At 38.4% G+C, this 22,981-nt stretch overlaps 1 protein-coding gene across 2 annotated transcripts in view; it reads right to left on the bottom strand.

Moving 5' to 3' along the window:
• The window catches only part of PTPRQ (protein tyrosine phosphatase receptor type Q), a gene marked incomplete at both ends in the record, with an annotated part of 254,195 nt that overhangs the window by 158,118 nt on the left and 73,096 nt on the right, over positions 1-22,981 (bottom strand). For both annotated transcript variants that reach the window (XM_079775461.1, XM_079775460.1), the window contains 6 exons: positions 4,023-4,304; positions 4,446-4,553; positions 5,139-5,318; positions 5,423-5,584; positions 6,930-7,110; positions 22,388-22,560. In XM_079775461.1, the coding sequence (XP_079631587.1) occupies positions 4,023-4,304; positions 4,446-4,553; positions 5,139-5,318; positions 5,423-5,584; positions 6,930-7,110; positions 22,388-22,560 (1,086 nt within the window). The remainder of the gene's footprint in view (positions 1-4,022; positions 4,305-4,445; positions 4,554-5,138; positions 5,319-5,422; positions 5,585-6,929; positions 7,111-22,387; positions 22,561-22,981) is intronic.

The following is a 22,981-nucleotide window of genomic DNA, read 5'->3' as shown; positions in this document are numbered from 1 at the left end:
TAAAATGTTTAAACAAATAATTTACTCCTATTTGTAATTAGCAGAATTAACACATTACTGCGTTATCACATTCCTCCATTTCTCATGAAACCATAATAAAATGTGGGCTCTTTTTTTATATAAGATAAAATTATTGTATCTAATCAGTATCCTGAACCCTGGGAACAGATAGATGGTTGTTCTTGAGCACATCCTGCTTCAAATAACACCTGAAAACTATTTAAAATTCTAACTTCCTCTTTTGCAAAAAAGCTAAATTGGTGGCTCAATACTAGTAAACATGATTCAGGAAAAATCACTAACATAGATTCCATTGTCCGCCATTTCCATCCAGATGGAGAATACAGAGACCGTGAGAGTACCCTAATTTAGGACAGAGAAGTAGGAATAAGGAGCATGGACCTATAGTTAGCTCTAGGCCCTATATTTAGGTCTCTTTTGCTTCTAGTGTAAAGATGACCAATTTGTACTCACCCAAGTGGGTGAGCTAGTGAACTCTATCATAATTGTTTCTCACTTCTCTGTTTTTCTCACTAGATCAGGAGCCTTGTATGGCTGTCAGGAGGCTTAGCTTCAAGTCCGAACATTATTTCTCATCTACTATGATTTTTGAGAAATTCTATTAAAATACAAGTGGCCCAGTGCACACTTGTGCACATTGAAAGGAAATTAATTAGAAGAAATATTTTAATATCGCTATTTGCCCTTTCTCTATAATAGAAGTGTCAGAGTTGAAAGAAAATTAGTAAAATGTATATGAAAATAATATATAAATTGATTAATAAGTAAAAATAACAACATGATATAACAACAACAAAGACATGATATAAAAACAAAAAAACATGATATAAAAAAACATGATATAAAAACATTGATAAAAACAATGACTGATAAATTGATTAAACTAATTCTAATATCTCTTGTATATCACATTAAGGGTAAAAACACTTTCAGAGTGCTTGACCAATTTCCCTTGTGATGAAGTATTTACAACTTTATTTATTTATTTATTTTTAAATATATTCTATTGATTTTTACAGAGGGGAAGGGAGAGGGAGAGAGAGTTAGACACTCGATGAGAGAGAAACATCAATCAGCTGCCTCCTGCACACCCCCTACTGGGGATGTGCCCGCAACCAAGGTACATGCTCCTGACTGGAATTGAACCTGGGACCCTTGAGTCCGCAGGCCGACGCTCTATCCACTGAGCCAAACCAGTTAGGGCTACAACTTTAACTTTAACGTCACACTCTCTTCAAACTCAGGAGAAAGCAACATATAACTGACCCATGTCCGAAAACGGGTTCAGGTAGGAATATTCCTACTCTGTCTAGTTTGTCCTTGTGATTTATTAATAGTCATCACAAATGCTGGCATCACAGAAAACTGTCTTCGAATTAATTTACGTGGGAGGCCAGTGACAGACGGGGACAAATATTGCGCATGTGCGAGTCAACATTTATTTTTATATTGCCAGTGCATGTCATATGTACTGGCCAGCTGGTCAGTCAGACGGTCGGACGGATGGACGGTCAATCACTTAGCCTTTTATATATGTAGATTCCTAGGTCTCCTCATCCATAAAATAAAGGATTCTGTGTATTTTCTAAGACACCTTCCAACACTAAAATTCACATTTTAAATTACATTTCAAGTTAAATTCACTTATGGCTTATTACTATCCCTACCCGAGAATTAAACTCATACAACAAATCATGAAATAAAAATCAAATTTACTTTTTAATATTAAGTAAAAAAACTGCAAGCATGTAATAATTAGAAAACAAAAAAAATGATTTTTATAGATAGTCATAAAAATAAGGTGTACTTGATGCTATGACCAATTAAATAGTGAAACATTTAATAAATGTTCATGAATATGGCTATTGTTTAATATCACAACAGGATTTTTAAAGTCTTTACTTTCCTTTCTAATGCTGTTTAGTGCCCCAAACAGTGAAGTACACTGCAAAAATGAACAGGAAGATCAAGATATATTTATCACTTAGCAGCTCTACTGATGGCTTCTAAACCAGCATTATTGTGAAAGGGAATGGGCTTTACAGTTAGGTGGATTTGGGTTCCAATTCCAGCTTCATCACTTACCAGCTACATAACCTTAAGCAATTAAATACCCACCAATTAATAAACTTTAGGTGGGTAAAATTCATTTTATTCTACAGTGGTATATTCCCACTGGGGCTTGGCATATTGTAAATATTTATTGAAAAGATGAACCTCTCAGATCTCCATTCTTCATTAGACAATGAAGATAATAATACCTTAATGTTCTATTCCAGAATAAAAGGCAATTATTGTGAAATCCAATAGCAAAGCCCATGGTACTTCCCAGGTGCTTAAAATATACTTTTCTTTCATTGACCCAGTGTAAAATAAAATAAAAATAGGCCTGGTAAAGAGCAAATACTAATATTTAAGCACCATATCTATAAAAGCAATGAAACATGATGATATGTATTTTAATATCAATTAGGTTTCACTTTAGGGGAACTCTTGATGATAAAAAAAAAATGCTCTTTTCATCACTCTCCTGTTTCTGAAATTATAACCAATGCCATTCTCTATGGACATTGTGTCATCGCATATAATTAATTTCTGTGACCAGCTTCCCTCCAAGGTAAGCTGCTTTACTAGATTCCTTGATCCTCAAGGTCAGTGACAGGGCCACACTGTCACAGGGTCTGGCTAAGCCATATGAAGCTGCTGACATTTGGGCATTTTGACCTATAGCACTGGTCAGCAAACTGCGGCTCACGAGCCACATGCAGCTCGTGAGCCGCGGTTTGCCGCTCTGTTGACTAATGAGTTTGCCGACCACTGACCTATAGGAATAGCAAATCCATATAGTTCAGCCAGTTGCTAGTCAACAAATATTTATTTTTTACATGTAGGGATAAAACAGTAACTTTAAATTTAGTTCTTAATTCTTAGCACACACTATAAAGTTGACTTAAGAGTGATGCTCCAATGTATGATTAGAACCATAAACAACAAACTGACATCATCAGGCAAAATGTCTTCCTTTGTGCTGTTGGCTCTTGCATTGGTGAAACTGAAACACAAGTAACTCCTTGCTTGCGCTATTTCCTTTAGATCAGATATCCCCTCATATGGCTTCTATAAGGTCCTCCTGCCCACTCCACCTGACTCCTTGAGACCTAGGTTAAATGCTACCTCCTCCATAAGGCTCCCCCCCGCATGCCCTTTCTGTGCTCCCACTACACCTCTATATTCAGACACACCTCATTAGAGTACAGGAATCTATTCTTATGAGTGTGTCTCTGCTTTTACCTAATTTGAAAGCAAGTAGTTATTAATTCACAAATTTACAGGCACACTGAAAAACATCTTTAGTTTTTTAAGCCTTTCATTTGTAAAATTTGCTGATTTTTATTTTGGAGTCCCTTGTATGCAAATCAGATTTTTTTTAAATTTGCATGGCAAGCCTTTTCATACTCGTTTACCAAAAAAAAAAACAAAACAAAAAAAAAACAGCCTGGCCGGTTTTGCTCAGTGGTTGAGCATCAACCTATGAACCAGGAGGTCACGGTTCGATTCCGGTCAGAGCTTGATCCCAGGTGGGGGCATACAGGATGTTTCTATCTCTTTCTCCCTCTCCCTTCCTCTCTAAAATCAATAAAAAACATATGTTTTTAGAAAAGCAAAAAAATTCCTGGATTATACAAAATGGAATAATGAGGGGTTTTAGTTAAGTAAAATAAAAACAGTATAGCAATTGTCAGCCACATTCATTACTATGCATTTTTTAAAATATATTTTATTGATTTTTTACAGAGAGGAAGGGAGAAGGAGAGAAAGAGGGATAGAGAATTAGAAACATCGATGAGAGAGAAACATCTATCAGCTGCCTCCTGCACACTCCCTACTGCGGATGTGCCCGCAACCAAGGTACCCTTCGGTCCACAGGCCAACGCTCTATCCACTGAGCCAAACTGGTTAGGGCTACTATGCATTATTAAACAAATAAATAAAAAACTTACCAGTCTCAGAAGTCCTTACAGAGAGCAAGGAAGATAACTGATTGCCATGACCCAATCTGGTGTATGACCTCACAGAAATGTTATAGAGGGTATAAGGTTTTAAGTCCCTTAAAATTATGTGTGTTGTTGAGGTGTTCTTCATAAATAAGGAATCCATATTTTTATAGAGAACTTCATAAGCAACAATAATCCCATTGGGTTTCTCAGGTGGTAACCACTTCAGACTTATTTCATGTGCAGTAACATCAGTAACTTCCACAACTTGAGGTGATGATTCTGGTTCTGGGGGAAGAAAAGGAAACTTTAAATACTTGTATTTTTTCAGGCTTATTGGTTCAGCTACTAAAGGCAGCAGGAGGTAGATGGCATAAGCAAGCAACACCGCTTGCTTTTTTCCATTAAAACTGCACCTAATAGTCTTACCATCTTCCAGAGTTCTCACAAAGATGTCATTTTCTTCAGACAAAGAACTTTCTCCAACATGAGTTGAGGCGGCCACCCTCATCTTATATTTGGTGTATTTCTTTAACCCTATAAAACCAACAGGCAATTTGTTTTAAATTTCTTAAAATAACACTTAGATTAGTGCCATTTAACATAGGAATAGTGAAAATAATTTATTTTGGAGACTGATTCCTCCAGTCACTTTCCCTATAATCCCAATCTTCCCAAAGTCCTTGGGCTTGAGGATCTTCCCATGTTGGTGATGTTTTGGTTCTTTCCTAAAATACTAAGGAATGATTTGAGGCTGAAAAATAATTTTGGCACACTGCAAGGAGTATAGTTGATTTGGCACAAACACCAGATCAGCTGATTTACTTCACATTCATTCCTTCAATAATCCTGAGTTATTTCAATATACAGACAAAATTTCCTGGGTTAAGTATATGCCTAAGATACTTGTGATCTGATGGTTTTACTTCTTTGTAGATAAATACAAAGGAGAACACATTTAATCAAGGTACTTCTTCACATATTTTGTAAGGTCTCCATGGCAGCACAGCACAGCTAAATCTGGAATGATGAAACACGTGTCCTGCAGGGCTTAAGGCAGAGAGAGATGCAGATGTTCCATCAGGATAGAAATGTTTTTCAAAAAGCAAAACTTTGTTCTACCTGTTATGAGAAAGCTGTTATCTAGAGTAGTCATCTGGAATGCTCTGTTTGTATCCAGTTCCACTGCATAAATTGTATAATGAGTTATTTTTCCATTGGGAAATTCTGGAGGATCCCAATATAACAAAATGGATGAGGAACTAATATTTTTATAGTTTATAATCTGAATGGAGCTTGGCACTTGAAAAGAAGAATGAACAATTAATATGCAAGAAAAGAAAGAGGCTTACAATGTGCAAGAGCAACACTTGCAGGTAATTATTTCAAAGGAAATACGTCCTTACCTTGTTCAAGTGTCCTAACATGGAGAACCGTTGGTGGTCCTTCTCCCATGATGGTGAAAGCAGATACACTAATCATGTGCTCAGTGAAAGGTACGAGTCTCCTGATAACGTAAGACAGCTGTTCGGCAGCAATGTCAGTGATATACTGATTCCATGTAGTTCCTATTTGAAATAAAATGTTTTCTAAAACGTGTTTGGGTTCACGATCGAAATTATGTTTGCTCACACAGTGAAATCTTAAACCGGAGTCCACATACTTCATTAATCCCTCCATTCACTCCTTTATATGAAAGGCAGATGTATAATTAATAATAAATATGCTGCGTATTCCCAACAATACCTATAAACATTTTATGCTCATAATACAGCTTTTCTAGTTATTATGCTATCCTGGAATATGAGATTAGTGTTTTGAAAAATATATAACTTGCTAAAAGAGACTGGCTAGGATTTTTTTTTCCTAAAAAAGACAGACTAAACAATAATATCAAATTGAGCCTTTTATTTGAACTCAAAATTCACTATACCTTCACCAAAACCAGTAGTATTTTAAAGCAAGTATGTTTGGATAACTGATATTTAAATCTGTCTGAACAAGGATTTCAAATAGTGTTAGATTTTTATTTATTTATTTAGAACTTGTGGTTCCAATGATGTTAATTAGCAATTAGGCCAAACTTGAAGTATTTAAGGAAACATCTGTATCAGAAACTATGGGCCTCTTAATTTCTAGTGTTGCCCCCAGTCATCTTTGCAAAAAAAAAAAATGAATAAATCAGTAAGTGAAATAAACATATACTGAAGGTAATGTGATATTCTGACTGATATTCTATACCATCAATAAAGTAACACTTTTAATTTGCAACAGGACAAATATCAAATCAGAGAAAAGGAGAAAATGTTCTTCTCACTTAGCATTTCAGAAAAACCAGAGAGAGAATTTAAATGGATGTTCTCTAACCAAGTACTTTTAATTTGCTATATATGGCATTCTCCTTTTAGAAACAATAAGATCCACTGACCCTGAAGAGCAAGTGTACACACTAATGACATCACCACGTCGTTGGGGCACCTACACCTGTTTATCACTTGCATGCACTAGAGTTGTAACTTTCTGACCTATTTACCTTTAGTGACATTTGAAAACCTATTAGTCAAAAGCTGCAGAGAGTGTGAGGCCTGTAAATGATTTGAAGATATGTTAATCCCTCCCCATCACACCTGCTTTGGCAACTGTAATAACTGATTGTCTATGCAGCTTGGCCAAAGACTCTAGGGTGCTACTTTCTCTGGGAGGAAGGTCAAATGGGTTAGGAGGGCCCAGCTCCTGCCTGTGTGGCATTTCCATTTGCTGCATGAGGTTATCCAACAGTTAAAGAAGAAAAAACTCTGACTCCAGCCCATGAACCATTAATAACTTGGCTGAACTCCAAACTGAGGTTCATATCTGTGCTAGCTCGCACTGGTGGTTTCAATGCATTTGATAGAACATAAAAACTGTACCTACCAACTGTTAAATGCTGGTCTTCAGCTCTATTCCTCGCAGGAAAGTTATTATGTGGATGACTGTTATACATAACTGAAGCAATCGCATACAGGTCAGAAGATATCTCTGCTGAACCCTCAAATAATTCTGCCATTGACTCTACTACGTTCACAGTTTCTGGAGTGAGCGGGTTGTTCATGTACTGGAATTAAAAATAGGTATTTACAAAAACCGCTTATAACCATTATATTAACAATGACTTCACTCAAGTATTAATTTAAGAAACTAGTAACTTTGGAATTACCCTTTTTGAAAAAGATATTATTTCCATGACTCCTGTCTCCTTTATATTCCAAAATTTTATTCTGAAGCTACTAAAATCCTGCATGATGTTACACACTGATCATTCCTGTGTCTTAAGAGACTAATACTTGATTGTGGGAAGAAGCAGATATTTGTTTCTGACTTCAGTTATTGTAAAATTCAAAATCCTCATGCAAAGACTCCAGGACTAAAATATTTTAACTGCCTCCCCCCCCAAAAAAAAGATAAGTATTCTAGGAATACTGCCTTATACCAGGTGTGAGAGGCCAACATGACTGCTTAATACACATTAGGAATAGGAGTTTATCTATGATGGAGTGAAGTTGCAGACATGAACAAAACTGCATGGCAATGGTTTTCAAACAGATTCATGGTAGACCTACCTATCCAAGGCTCTGTCCCTAAGGAATATTTTAAGTAACTGTGATTGTTCCTAGAGCCATAATGTTCTTTACACACATCAACTTCACCAAAGTGGCAGATATTGAAGTAAAAAACATCAGGAGCAGGTTATGAATATTTAGAGGTTTTTGTTGGGATAATAAGATGACTTTCCCCCTCACACACAGCACAGCTGATTGAAACAGAATGAGAAAAGACTGTTTTGGCCAAATAGTATTAGCTATTTTTCATGGGTTGTCAACCTTAGAAATAAGGTTAAATATTAATCAAATAAAATTTTGCCTTTAGAGACTCAATAACCAAATGCAATGTTTGGACTTTGGATTCTAATTACAACATATCTACCAATACAGATTTTGAAGATAATAAGGAAAATATGAATATGGTCTAGGTATTAGATGATACCAAAACAATGTTAGTAATTTTGTTAGTTGTGGTAATGGGATCATTGAATAAATTAAAACATCCATTTTTTTTAGAGATTTGCACTTAGACGTGTAGGAACAAAATTTATTTTAAAATATGTTCACAAAAGTAGCAACAACAACACAAGAGAGCTGAGGCAAGAATGGCAGAATGTTGACAATTACTCAATCCTGGTGATGGGTAATTGGGAGTTCATCATTCTCTTTTCTCTCCTTTTATGTCTGCTCAAATTTTTCCAAAATAAAATAGTTTTTTTTAAAAAAAGTTTTTGTCTATTTCTTTTCAAGTTCTGCTTCAAAATCCACTGTTAAAACATTTTATTTAAAAAAATTACCCTAATTATTCTCAAATATAAATTTCTCAGGATTTATAATTAATTCATAATAGAGGTTTTATTTATTTATAAGCTTTGGTACAGGTGTCTTTTAATTATCTTGTATGTTTAGGGGTTGTCTTTACTCACAGAGACAAAACCAAGTTTTTAATTCCTTATTAATATAAAGCACTTAGTATTTTCAAAAAATAGATGCTCAAGAAAGAAAACTCTCAGGAAAGCTAGACATTTTAAGGCAGTTTATTTATTTAATTATCGACAAAGGTGGGTCATTTAAATATTAACTTTTCTGAGAGATAAAAGAATGGAGAAAAGATTCAAGAAAATTTTCAGTTCTCCAAATAATATTTTTGAGATAAAATTATCTAAATCTTGTTACACCTTTATCCACAAAAGTATCATGATAAAGAGCAGGGGGGCACCTATATGATCCATTCCAAAAATGTGTGATTAAAAAACTCTGGAGAGGGAACCCTATAGGGGACAAGTGAAAGGTCTTCTGTCTCCCAACGATTCACTTCAGCTCTGCCTCCACGGGAAAATCAGGGAGGGCATGAAGCACAAACACATAACTCAGAGATGCTCTGGTATTTCAGTCGATAGTTTATGCCCAACCACACAGCTGTTCCCACTATCAATCAGCCCTTCTGAAAATCTACTGTGTACAAACCACTACAGAAGGTACAATGAGGTAGTACAAAGAATTTCCCCCTGAACAATGATTTTGCATTAAATCTCTCAATATTTATACCCCTGTCAGATAAATTATTGAAATTAAACCCTAGCATCCCATCAATTAACTAGGCTAAGCATCTCTCTTGATATACTGCCACTTCAAGGTAAGAGTTGACCTGAATACTCTATCTGCAAATCTCAAAAATTCTGGTATTCATTGGAAAGGCCCTCCTTACCTTAGGCAATGATATGAGCATTGGGCTCGTCGTAACCTAGAATGTTCCTAATTATGATGAAGTGTGCCATTTGTGATATTTCTGATATTTTGCCTCTATAAAAAATCCACTAGATTCTAATCTGTTTTTAATAGATAAAAAAGAAAAAAAAATAAGAGCAAAAAATGATGGGAAAGAATCAGAACTTAAGGAATAATGGGAAGGGGCAGAGAAAAGCAGAAGTAGGAATAAAGGAAATATGAGGCAGAGGGAAATCCATTGCATCTTCCAAAAGTTTGGGACTCGCTGAGTTGGCCTAAGGTTCTCACCCTCAGCACTACTGACATCCCGTGCTAGATAATTCTTTTCCTAAAGAGCTGTTGTGTGCACTGTGGGCGGTTTAGCAGCATCCCTGGTCCCTATGCACTAGAGGCATCTTCCTAACTGTGACAATAAAAAATGTCTTCAGAGATTGCCAAGTGCCTCCTGGAGAGCAAAATCACCCCCAGCTGAGAACAACCGAGTCAGGGAATGTCACAATTCATCAACATGAAAGGCCTCTTATAAGCTACCCAGGAATCTTTGGAATTTTTGTGAAAGAATTAGGAGTCCTTAGAGTTAAATTCCAAACCCACCTGAATAAACCAACTTGATTCTACATGTAATATTCTTCATTATAGTTAACCCGATTTTATTTAAAACAAACCCTAAATATATATGTATCTATATAGCCTGAATTATATCTACCGATTTAGACTCACTGGAAGTTATGCTGAGTTAATTAATAACAATTTATTCTTAAGAAATGCTTCTATATTTTATAATGGACTATAACATGACTTATGTTATCTATTCTGAAGCAATAGTAAAAAGAAAAGTTTACAATTAGCATATGTTTGACATCATCTAACAGATACCATATCATTCTGTACATTATTTGGGTGAAAAAAATCCTTAAGGCTTGATTCTGTTATGTTCCTATTGTGCAATAAAGTAAACTTATCTCAAGCAATCCTAAACAGATACTGAGTCCTGTCCTCAGCCTCATTCCATAGCAACTGGCCACCATTTAGCTGGCAAACATTGATACACTTGAAAAATATGTTGTATGAAAAATATGTACTTGTATGAATCTCAGAAATTGTAATACTAGGTAGCAAGATGGTATCTTCTGGAAGAAAATGTCCCAGGGTTCTACCATAAGAATAAGTACAAGAAGAGACCTGAGTGTGACAGCCAACTAAAGAGAGTTCATGGACAGACGAATTTAGGTTACTTCAGACTTCAATCTCAGTAGATGAATCCCCCAAAGAAATTAATTTTGTTCACTGCACTGATATAAGTAGAAAATCTACACCGAAGGAGAAATTAATTATGTTCAAGTTGGTTCTAGTAACACTATATACGGAATATTGTGTTCAGCCAAGTAAGAGGCTCATTGACAAACAGGGAATATATACAGGAGCATAATCAATAATAGAAAGGACCTAGAAACCATGACTAAAGATGTTTCTCATCATTCTTCAAATGATAAAAAGTTAAATCAATGTGTATTATTGTTACTACTTCACAGGCTAACATTTAAAGTGATTATGTGTCAAATACAGTACTAAACACTTTTGCCCATGAACTGTCACTTCATTATAACACAAGGAGATAGGTATTCACCTTTCCATTTCACAGTCATCTGTTCATGTGCACTTTACTAATGATAGCAAAGGAAGGATTGGAACACATTTTCCTGGTTACAAATCCCAAACTCAAGACTACGATAATCTACTGTGTGGGTCTAGAGAGGACAAACAAGACAGGTTGGTAAATATTGGAGGACAAATATTTCAGTTCAAAATAGTTAAAGGGCAGGGTAGTCTCTTAACCATCTATGTATTTTCTGGACCTAACAGAATATCTGAAACTTTATAGTTACTTAATAAACATCTGTGAGACCATAAAGAAGAATGTTTTAAGTTATTGATCAGGAGAAGAATGTTTTAAAGTTATAATGTAGTGAATGCCCTATTTTCAGAGTTGACTAAATGTTATATCAGAGGCTGGATTCCCAATCATTTAGTAGGAATGTCATAGATGAGATTTATATAAGTTGGAAGTTGAAATAAAAGTCCTCAAACCCTGAGATTCAAGTTTCTAATGCATTTTTTTAAGTATGTTTGAATAGTGAAAGTAAAATCTTAAACATATTTAGGCTTGCTTAAATAACTCCTATTCATTAAGAAAAAAATAAATCGCCCTGTCTAGTTTGACTCAGTTGGTTAGGCATATACCTGTGCATGGATAGTATGCCAATTGGATTCCTGGTTAGGGCACATGCCCAGATTGTGGGCTCAATCCCTGGTGGGGGAGTGCAGTAGACAGCCTATTGATGCTTTGCTCTTGCATTAATGTCTCTCTCCCTTCCTCTCTCTCTACAGAAATCAATTTAAAAATTTAAAAAATAGAAAAAAGAAACAAATAAATATCTAGGGGGATCACTAGGAAAATTTTTTCAAAATGTAGATGATATCAGATTAAGCCTAGCATAACGGTAATATAATATATTTTTAAAGTTTAATTATCATGATATATATACACTAGCGTTCCCGTTGCAAGAAAAATCCTGCAATAGGGTTTCCTGGGGCACTCTACCCCACCCTGCCTGCTCTCCTCCCTTGTCCCCTGCCCCGAGTTCTCCGCCAGCCACCCTGCTTTTCTAACTTCTCCACCAGCCTGCTCTCCTTCCTTCTCCCCTGGCCCCGCCTCCGCTCCTCCCTTCTCCCCCGGCCCCACCTCCGCTCCTCCCTTCTCCTCCCCCTGGCTTGCTTGCTTCTCTGCAGCTTTGCTCCCTTCTGCAGCTCTTGGCTTCTTTCTACACTGTCTTGATATGCAAATCAGCCGCCATCTTTGTTGGGGTTATTTGCATATTCATCCTGATTGGTTGGTGGGCGTGGTTTGGGCGTAGCGAAGGTGCGGTCAATTTGCATATTTGTCTATTATTAGATAGGATGGCAACAAGAAGAGGTGATGAAGAATTTACAATGAAAATGCCTGTCCATTTTTTTTAAATTTTATTGTTTAAGATATTACAAACAGTAGTACCTCTCTCTCTCTATCTCTCTCTTTTTCCCCACTGACCTCCCCCTGGCCTCCAAAATGCCTGTCCATATCTTTCTGACTTTCAGTCTTACTCCTGAGCAACACTATTAAGCACTTGTTTTCAGTTCTTATGGTGTTTATTTCTAAAATCACTAAATATTGCACTTATATTTCCTATTAAGGCTCACTTATTTTAAACAGTATCTATTGACTTTCTGCAATAGAGGAGAGTTATATTACATAAATAGATACATACTTACCTTTCCTCCCTGTTCTTAATTCTTGTTTGATTACTTTTATAACTTAAGTTAATATACTTAAATCTGAAAAAAATTATTCTAACATGTATGTGAAATATAAAACAGTGCACTGAGAGAGTGTGGTGATAGCCTCTCAGGTGGTCCCCCATTTCCTACGTCCTCTTGTTCATGGTCCTGTATAATCCCTTCCTTTTGAATTGGACGGGACCTGTGATTTACACCTAACCAAGAGAATAAGGCAAAAATGATGGAATTCCACTCCCATGACTGCATTTCATTACACAGACTCCTTGCTGGCTCGATGAAGTAAGTGGACGTGTTGGGAAAGTCCATGTGGAAAAGGAACGTGTGAGACCGCCGTGAGCTAGCGTTAGGATACTCTCCTGTTAAGAGCCAGCAAGAAACCAGGCTCTCTCTCAATTCTATAGCCAAAAAAAAAAGAAAAGAAATTAAATCTTCCAAAAAACTAAATGATCCTAGACATGCATTCTTCCCTAGTCCAGCCTCCAGATGAGAACACAGCACAGTCAGCCCCTTGATTGCAGCCTTGTAAGACACTAAGCGGAAAACCCATCTAAGCTGTTTGGACTCCTGACCCACAGAAACTGTGAAACGATAAATGTGAATTGTTTCAAACTTCTGGAAAATTGTTATACAACAATAGAAAACTAGTGTAGTGAGATAACAATAGTCTAGGCAAGAGACTATGCAATTCTGAGCTGGGGTGGGGACACAGGAATGAAATAGAGATGTATGACAGTCACACTCTAGAGGCAGAAATAACTGGACTTAGCCCTGAATGGCTATTTGAATGCTAAGTATAAAGAGCTAACCCCAAGGTTTCGAACCTTCATGACAGAGACGATAATGATGCCTTTATCCAAAAAGAGAAACATAAGGCATATAAAAATGCCATAAAAGCCTTCCAAACACTTAGACAATGACCTTCATGTCAGGGCTAGGTGTTGTGCCCACTCCAAGGGGTGAGGGAATTCTAAGCCTATTATTGGGTATGTTCTTGACATCCTGAAAGTATTAATTACCTAGACAGACTTTCTTCTTTTGTGTCCTGTGGGAATATTCACAAGGTCCTCTTCACTGTCCCACGAGCTGTCTAGTATCTGTTCCTCATCTCAACTTCTTTCCTTCTAAATATGAACCCAATGCTCTTAGCCATAAATAAATAAATAAATAATTTTTGTTTTGCTTTATGGAGTAGATGAGTTTAGATGTGATGAGCCCTAGAAGAATCTTCCCACAAATGGTTGTAATTAGGAATGCAGAGTGTTGAAGATCATTGTGGAAAGCAAAGCAAAAGAATCATGCAAATAGAAAGCAGTAGTGTAATGAGCCCTGGCCAGTGTTTCCCAATAGTTAGAGCATCAGCCTATGCACTGAAGGGTTGCAGGCTTGATTCCCAGTCAAGGGCACATACCTGGCTTGCAGGTTTGATCTCCGGCCCCAGTCAGGGCTCTTGTGGGAGGCAACCAATTGATGTTTCTCTCTCCCCCCCCACCCCACTGTCTCTAAAAAAAAAAAAAAAATCAATGGAAAAAAATAATCTTGATTGAGGATTAACAACAATAATATAAAAGTATAATGAGATGGGTGAAAATAGAAATCTCTGGAATACTTTTATGAAGGCAGAATTAGAAAATCATAAAAGAGAAAGCTAGCTCTTTTATTTTCTCCATTGTTCATTGCATAAAGGCAAAATTTTATAAAGTCACAATGTATAAAAGTGGTGGAAGTATAAGGGAACAAATAATTATGTAAAATACTGGGAGTAGGATGGCAGAGAGATGGATTTGGAAGACACAGAAAGATGAGGAGTGTTAAAAATATGTAACCACTTATAGTGTGGTGAAGGCCTGGGGAGGGTGGGTGCAGGGTGGAAGAGGTCAATGGACAGTACGTCTGTAATACTTTCAACAATAAAGATGTTTCATAAAAATAGTAAAAAAAAGTATCAAATCACTTATTTGATACTTAGGAGATTCCTGGTGAAATCTAACCAGATTTCAAAGATTTAAAGCATTTTTGAAACAAGACTGGGTGTGAAGGCTATACTTTTTGAGACATTTAAGAGTGAAAATAGGATAACAAGACTCTTACATATGCTGTCTACAAGAGACTCACTTCAGACTGAAAGTAAAGAAATAGAAAAAGATATTTTCATCAAATAGAAATGAAAAAACAAAAAAGCTGTGATAGCAATACTTATCCTAGACAAAACAGACCTTAAAACTAGAGACAAAGAAGGACCCAGCAATTTGCTTCTGGGTATATATCCAAAGAAACCCAAAACACCAATTCGAAAAGACATATGCATCCATATGTTCACTGCAGCATTATTTACAACTAGAGGTCCGGTGCACGGATTTGTGCACCAGTGGGGTCCGTCGGCCTGGCAAACCGGCTCTCCAATATCCCCTGAGGGGCCCCAGATTGCGAGGGGGCAGTTCTCGGGTGACACACCCTGGAATCAGGCTCCCTCCTCTCTGGTTCTAGGTGCATCACCCAAAAACTGCAGCTGCCAAGTCACCGCAGCTCGGCAGCTCCTGCATTGAGACCTAACCCCTTGTGGTCATTGTGCATAATAGCTACTGGTCGGATGGTCACTTAGGCTTTTATATATATATAGATAATCAAGATATAAAAGCAGCTTAAGTGTCCATCAATAGATGAATGGAGATATTATCGCGAGAACCAAGATGGTGGTATAGGTAAATGTGGGTACTTGCCACCTCCCACAACCACATCAAAATTACAACTAAAATACAGAAAAACCATCATTCAGAACTGCCTGAAATCAGGCTGAATGGAAGTCCTATAACTAGAGAAGTAAAGAGAAAGCACAGACACTGGTAGGAGGGGCAGAGGTGCAGAACAGGCTGGTCTGACACCCACATGTGGCATGTTTTTTATAATAGGGAGGAATATCTCCAAGACCTCTCCTAAGGAGCAAGGTGTCCCAGCCCCACACCAGACCCCCAGCTCAGCATTCCAGAGCCCATAACTTCAGGCTATAAAAACCAGCAGAGATTGCTGCTAAGTGACACAAAGGCTGCTGAAGATCCAGGCAGTTCCTCTTAAAGGACCACACATGAACTTACTGGATCCCACTTCCTCTGAGCTCCAATGCCTGGCAGAAGCTTTGGGGGATCCAGGGAGGAACTGAATTGTCTGGCGTCGGGGCAGAACTTGGGAATGGCTTTTTTCCAGATGGAAGTACTCACAGGAATCACACAGGGGTCATTGTTCCAGTGCTGGGACCTCCCTCGTCACAGAGCTGACTGGAAGCCATATCTGAGTTTACATCAGTGTGGCTCACACTGTTTGCTCTACCCTGGTGATTCCCTGAGAACCTGCCCCATCCAATTTGTAGCCCCATCCAAGCTGTTTGTAGCGGCTTTTCCATATGAATAGCCTATACTGGCTCAGGCTTCAGACTTTGCTAAAATCTCTCAAACAAGCAGCAGCTGGTGTTAACATGCCCCAAACCTATCATTAAAAGGCCAAAGACCTGGCACTAGCACCAGCCTGCCTTGCTTCACAGCCTGGGCATTTCAAAACCCAATACAAATAGCAGGCATCTGCAGATCACTTTGTAGCTCCTGCCAGGCTGACTTTGCACCTCCCTGGAGGCCTATAGCCAGTGCACCTTGGGTACAGCTTCATACCACACCAGATTACAACTCCTCACATACATAACTCCTCACACACTCAAGGGGCAGACTCAGTGAGCACCAAAGCCCCACTGAAGCAAGTCCTGCTTCATACAGGAGTCTTCTGCATAGTAGCTATTCCACTGTAATCACAGCTGGTCCTCACATCCAATTGGCCTAGATGTCAACTCCTCCCAGTGATACCAACAGCAATCAAGGCTCAACTACAAGACTGTGCACACAGCCCACACAGGAATGCACCTAGAGTGCCTAGCTCAGGTGACTGGGGAGGCTGAGTCATTGGGCCCTAAAGGATATCTACTACACAAGGCCACTCTACCGATTCCAGGAGACATATCAATCCTACCCAATACACCAAAACAAACAAAAATGTGGAGACAAGGAAACATGTCACAAATGAAAGAAATGGAAGCAAGCAAACTATTAAAAGTTCAAAAAATGGTTATGTTACTCAAGGATCTTAATGAGAGATTCAGGGGACTTAACTAGAGCTTCAAGGGATGTAGTGAGACTTTCAAGGATCTTAGTGAGAATGTCAAATATATGGAAAAGATCAGTCAGAAATTAGCATGCACTGATTGAAATAAAGAATGATTTACAGGAATTAAATAGTAGAGTAGGAGATTCTTAGAATCAAATCAATGATTTAGAATATGAAGAAGCAAAACAATATCCAATCAGAATAGCAAAAAGAAAAATAATCCAAAAATATGAAAATAGTGTAAGGAGCCTCTGGAACAATTTCAAGTGTACTACATTCACATTATGGAGATACCAGAAGAAGAAGAGAGAAAGCAAGATATTAAAAACCTATTTGAAGAAATAATGACAGAAAACTTCCCCTACCTGGTAAAAGAATTAGACTTTCAAGTCCAGAAAGCACAGAGAGTCCCAAACAAGAGGAACCCAAAGAGGCCCACACCAAGACACATCATAATAAAATGCCAAGGGTTAAAGAAAAAAGAGAACCTTAAAAGCGGCAAGAGAAAAGCAGTTAGTTATCTATAAGGGAGCACCCATATGACTGTCTGCTGATTTCTCAGTAGAAACTTTGCAGGCCAGAAGGGAGTGGAAAGAAATATTCAAAGTGATGAATAGCAAGAACCTACAACTAAGATTACTCTACCCAGGAAAGCTATCATTTAGAATTCAAGGTCAGATAAAGAGCTTCATAGACAAGAAAAGCCTAAAGGAGAGGGAGGGAGAGAGAGAAAAACACCAAGCCAGTATTACATGAAATGTTGAAAGGTATTCTTTAAGAAGAGGAGGAGGCACAGGCAGAGGTGGTAGAGGGGGAGGGAGAAGGAAGAGGAGAAGGAGGAGGAGGAGGAGGAGGAGGAGGAGGAGGAGGGAGAGGAGGAGGAGGAGGAAGAGGAGGAAGAGGAGGAGGAGGAGGAGGAGGAGAAAATTTATGAGCAATAAAATGGCAATAAATACGTATCTATCAATTGAATTTAAAAATCAAAATAAACAAGCAATCTAATGAATAAAATAGAACCAGAGGCATGGAAACATGGAATGGACTGAGGAATCTCAGAGGGAAGTGGGGAGGGGGCAGGAAGAGATTAACCAAGGATCTTATATACATACTAGAGGCCCAGTGCACAAAATTTGTGCACTCGGCGGGGGGGGGTTGGGAGGGGGCTCAGCCCCACCTGTGCCCTCTCACAGTCCAGGAGCCCTTGGGGGATATCCAACTGACGGCTTAGGCCCACTTCCTAAGCTGTCAGTTGGACACCCTTAGTGCTGCTGCGGAGGTGGGAGAGGCTCCCGTCACCATCGCTGTGCTTGCCAACCATGAGACCAGCTTCTGACTGAGTGGGGCTCCCCCTGTGGGAGCACACTGACCACCAGGGGGCAGCTCCTGTCTTGAGTGTCTGCCCCCTTGTGATCTGTGCACGTCATAGCGACCAGTCGTTCCGCCATTTGGTCGATTTGCATATTAGCCTTTTATTATATGCATATATGCATTACCTATGGACACAGACGGTAGGGTGGTGAAGGTGGGATGAGAACCCAGTGGAGGGGGACAATGAGGAGGGGAAGGGGGACTTCTGTAATACTCTCAACAATAAAGATTATTAAAAATTAATTAATTAAAATACTTTAAAAACTGATGAATGGATAAAGAAGAAGTGGCACATATATACAATAGAATATGACTCAACCATAAGAAAAGAGTGAGATCTTACCATCTGTGACAACATGAATGGACTTAAAAGGTATTGTGCTGTGTGAAATAAGTCAGACAGAGGAAGACAAACACCATATGAATTTACTTATATGTGAAATATAATGAACAAAATAAATGAACAAGTAGACCAGTAACAGACTCATAGATACAGAGAACATTTTAATGGTTGCTAGAGGAGGTTGGGGGAACAGGTAAAAAAGGAGAGGGGATTCAGAAGTACAAATTGACAGTTATATAATTGTCATGGGGATGTAAAGTACAGTATAAGAAATATAGTTAATAATCCTATATCATAAAGAGGTAATATGCAAATTGACCCTCACACCCTTGCACAAGATGGCCACCCCCATGTGATCAAAGATGGCTACCACAAGATGGCCAGCAGGGGAGGGTAGTTGTGGGCGATCAGGCCAGCAAGGGAGAGCAATTAGGGGCAACCAGGCCAGCAGGGGAGGGCAGTTGGCGGGGACTAGGCCTGCAGGGGAGGGCGGTTAGGGGTGACAAGGCCGGCAGGGGAGGGCGACTGTGTCGGTAGGGGAGGGCAGTTGGGGGTTACCGGGCCAGCAGAGGAGGACAGTTAGGGGCGATCGGGCTGGCAGGGGAGCAGTTAGGCATCAATCAGGCTAGTGATCAGGCTGGCAGGCAGGCGAGCGGTTAGGAGCCAGCAGTCCCAGATTGTGAGAGGGATGTCCGAGGGTTCCCAGATTGAAGAGAGTGCAGGCTGGGCTGAGGGATACCCCCCTCCAGTGCACGAATTTCGTGCACTGGGCCTCTAGTATTGTAATACTATGTATGATATCAAATGGGTGCTAGATTTATCAGGATGATCCCTTTGTAAATTATATAAATGTCTAATTACTGATTGTGCACCTAAAGCTGATATAAATTTGTACAACTGTAATTAAAAAATAAATTTTTTAAAAGAGTGACTGGAAGAAAAATGTCTTTATCCTAAGATAGGTGCCTACATCAAGGAAAAGGATAATAAATTAATACACTAACCCAGAGGTTTCATCTGTTATCGCATATATTCCTCACTCTCTGAAGTGGGTATATAAGCCCAGCTTTTAAAATAAGGGCACCAAGTCTCCAAAAGTGGATTTGTCCAAGTTCTTGACCTAGAACAGGGCAGAGCCAGTGCTAGGATCCTGGCCCATTTAAATTTAGAGCCTTAGCCATATCTTTCTCCCTGCAAGATGAACCCAAACACCAATAATAGGCCTCATCTAATGAAGAAGATACCATCACAAAAATAAAGTATAATGTCTCCTGTATTGAGAGATGGTAAGGGAACTAATATTGAGTGCCAACCAAGGCGAATGGTCCAATGCCATGATTAATAATCACAACAGAAACTGCCAGTTATAAAAACAATCATAGGGATGTAAAGTACAGCATAGAGAATATAGTCAATAACTTTGTAATAACCATGTATAGTGTGTCACATGGGTACTGGATATAAATTATATAAATGCCTAATCACTATGCTATGCACCTGAAACTAATATAATATTGTATGTTAACTGTAATTTAAGTTTAAAAAAATTTTTAAAGAAAAATCTATGCTAAAAAGTAATCACAATAAGTCACAATTATTTAGCACAGTACTTACTACCTGCCAACTTACAGTTCTATGTTCTTTACATACATTAATCTATGAAATCCTTATTACCAACCTTTTGTTTTAGGGACTCTTATAATCCCTATCTTAGAGAAAAGAAGTTCAGAGATGCCAAGCCAACTTGCCCAAAGTTAAATTGTCCATAAAGGCAAAACCAAGGTTTAAACCCAAGTATTCTGTCTCTTAGGACCATGCTCTTAACCTCTCTGGCCAGTACAGCCCAGTAAGTGACCAAACCCAGATTTGTATGGTTCCAAAGCTCATGTTCTCCCTACTATGTCACAGGGATTGCAGATCATATAGACAGAAGCAAAATTACAAGAAGTCTCTCTAGAACCTCTTCCCTTCAAGAGAAAAACAAGTGTGAGAGACCTGTTACCTAAGTCCAAAAAGAGCTACATATCTCATTTAAGACCTTCTTGGCAGGAGTAAAGGGTTGAGTTTTTGCCCTTTACCTGAGTATCAGAGAAAGTCGAACTCAACATATTTTCACAGAAGAAAGGAGTCAACACAGGATTAAAACTGAACCCTAGTCTGAAGATGGTGAACAACTCGGAGTAATAATCCTGGGCAGCCAGAGTTCATTGAGCACCTAGAAGAGTCAACTTTCAAATAGATGCCAGAAACAGAGGAAGGCTGGGGTTAGAAATAGACTAAATGTGGGAAAAATAACAGCACACCTGGAAGAAGCAGTGATTTTGAACCAAAACAGTAGAAGCCAATTGCTGAATACCCATTGGGCAGTGCCTCCAAGCTAGTCCTCCAGGTGAACTCACTGGTCCTAAGTCTGTTTATTCTATGTGTGCCCAGCAAGCAGTGTGCAGGTGATATTTGACTGAGTTGTACACTTGAAACCTGTATGGTTTTGCAAACCAATGTCACCCCAATAATTTCAATTAAAAAAAAAAATCTGGATTTGACAAGTCTACAGGCTTAGGGGCCCTCACAGTGAAGAGCTGGCTGGGCGAGGTGAATAAAATCAGTGAAGGAAAGTCAGGAATGCTTGTGCTTCCTAACAGAAACAAAGGCAAAAAGCAAGACTTCCAGGGTGGCCAGAAGCAAAAATATTGTCCTCTTATTTTATATATATAATATGATTCAATTTCTTTTATTTAGTTACTAGGGGCCCGGTGCATGAAATTTGTGCACTTGGGAGGGGTCCCTCAGCCCAGCCTGCCCCCTCTCACATACTGGGAGTCCTCAGGGGATGTCTTACTGATGGCTTAGGCCAGCTCCCCATTGGGAGCGGACTTAAGCTGCAGTCTGGCCTCCCTTTGCAGAAGGTGACCAGGCAGATCAGGGGAGGGCGCCAGCCCCATCACCGCACTGCTGCAGCCACTGCCAGTCACCGCAGCCGCCAAGGTATTTTCATCAACACGAACTCCAGTCCCTTCACCATGAAAAAATGACAACTTTCTTTAGGCATTTTCAAGATGTGTCTTTCATAGGCTATGACATTTCTTTCTTTATTTGTCTTTTTATCCTCACCTGAGGATATGTTTCCATTGATTTTTTCTCCTTCCCTCCAATCGCAGGCTCCGCCCCTTCCCAAGCCTACAGACTCCGCCCCAGGCTTTAGGCTTGGGAAGGAGGCCCCCAGCCCCTCCAATGGCCGGCTGGGAGTGACCTGGGTGCCGAGGAGGTTCCCGGGACCCAGGTATGTATGCAAATTAACCACCATCTTTGTTGGGTTAATTTGCATACTCACTCTGATTGGCTGTGGGCGTAGTGGAGGTTGGTCAATTTACATGTTTCTCTATTATTAGGTAAGATTTGATTTCTTTAATAAAATGTACTTTCTCAATATAAGGCAGCTCTGAGAAATATACTCTCCTAAGGCTAAACAGACATAATCATTTGTCAATAATAGCTACTAAAATGACTGAACCTTTTGTTGTTCCCATTGCAAGCACAACCTTAGTAGGATTATTTAAATTATAATAGGAGTTTTGAAACAATTCATTAACTGAATTACCATAATAATATTCACATATGAAAGGACCTTTTGCCTACTTAATTGCTCAATTAACATTTTTCATATGCTGAAAGAGAATAATAACATTTCACTAATAATATCTGTCTTAAAATGAAATATGATCCAACTAGATTATCAACAAGGCCCAAATTTACTTCACATTCTACTATAAAGCTTGTCAAGTATTTTGTGTGAGTGACTGAAAACCTTCCAAGGTATCCTGTGCCAGGACCACACAGAAAGGGCTCACAAGGTGTAAAATAAAAGGCAGTACCTCATCCTTTCCCGTGAGCAAAGTATTTTCCAAAGTTACTCCGGTCTCTGAAACTAGCACTTTCACTCGGTATTGGTTAATGATTCCATTTGGTTGTCGTGGTTTCTTCCAAGTAATTCTTATTTGTGTGGCTTCTACTTCTGCAAGCTGTAAATCAAATACTGCACCTGGAACTACAAATATAAATAAAAATAAGGAGGTGGAAATTTTAAAATACATTTTAAAACTTTAAAAATTTCTTAATGATTTAAAATCTATAAGAAATTCTTCTAGAAAACAAACTAAAACAATTATTAATTTATCAATAATTAAGTATGTATAAGAATCTTTAAATACATAGGTATTTAAAGTTAAATTTCTACACATTGTTCTCAAAAATGAAAAAAAGAAATGATAACGTGGAATAATTTCCCCAAATCAAAATGTTATAATATTTGTTCCAATAATTACATTAATAAAAAATAACTTCCCAGAAGAAGCTGTTTCTGGATGATTAATGCAGCATAGTAGAAACCTTGAAGGCTTTATACAAATTATAACAACATATCAAAAAACAATATCTAGAAGACTTGGAATACAATGAAATGTAGTTGG

This window comes from Cnephaeus nilssonii, assembly GCF_951640355.1.
Source record: "Cnephaeus nilssonii genome assembly, chromosome: 6".
Taxonomy (NCBI): domain Eukaryota; kingdom Metazoa; phylum Chordata; class Mammalia; order Chiroptera; family Vespertilionidae; genus Cnephaeus; species Cnephaeus nilssonii.
This window is presented reverse-complemented; position numbering and strand designations above follow the sequence as displayed.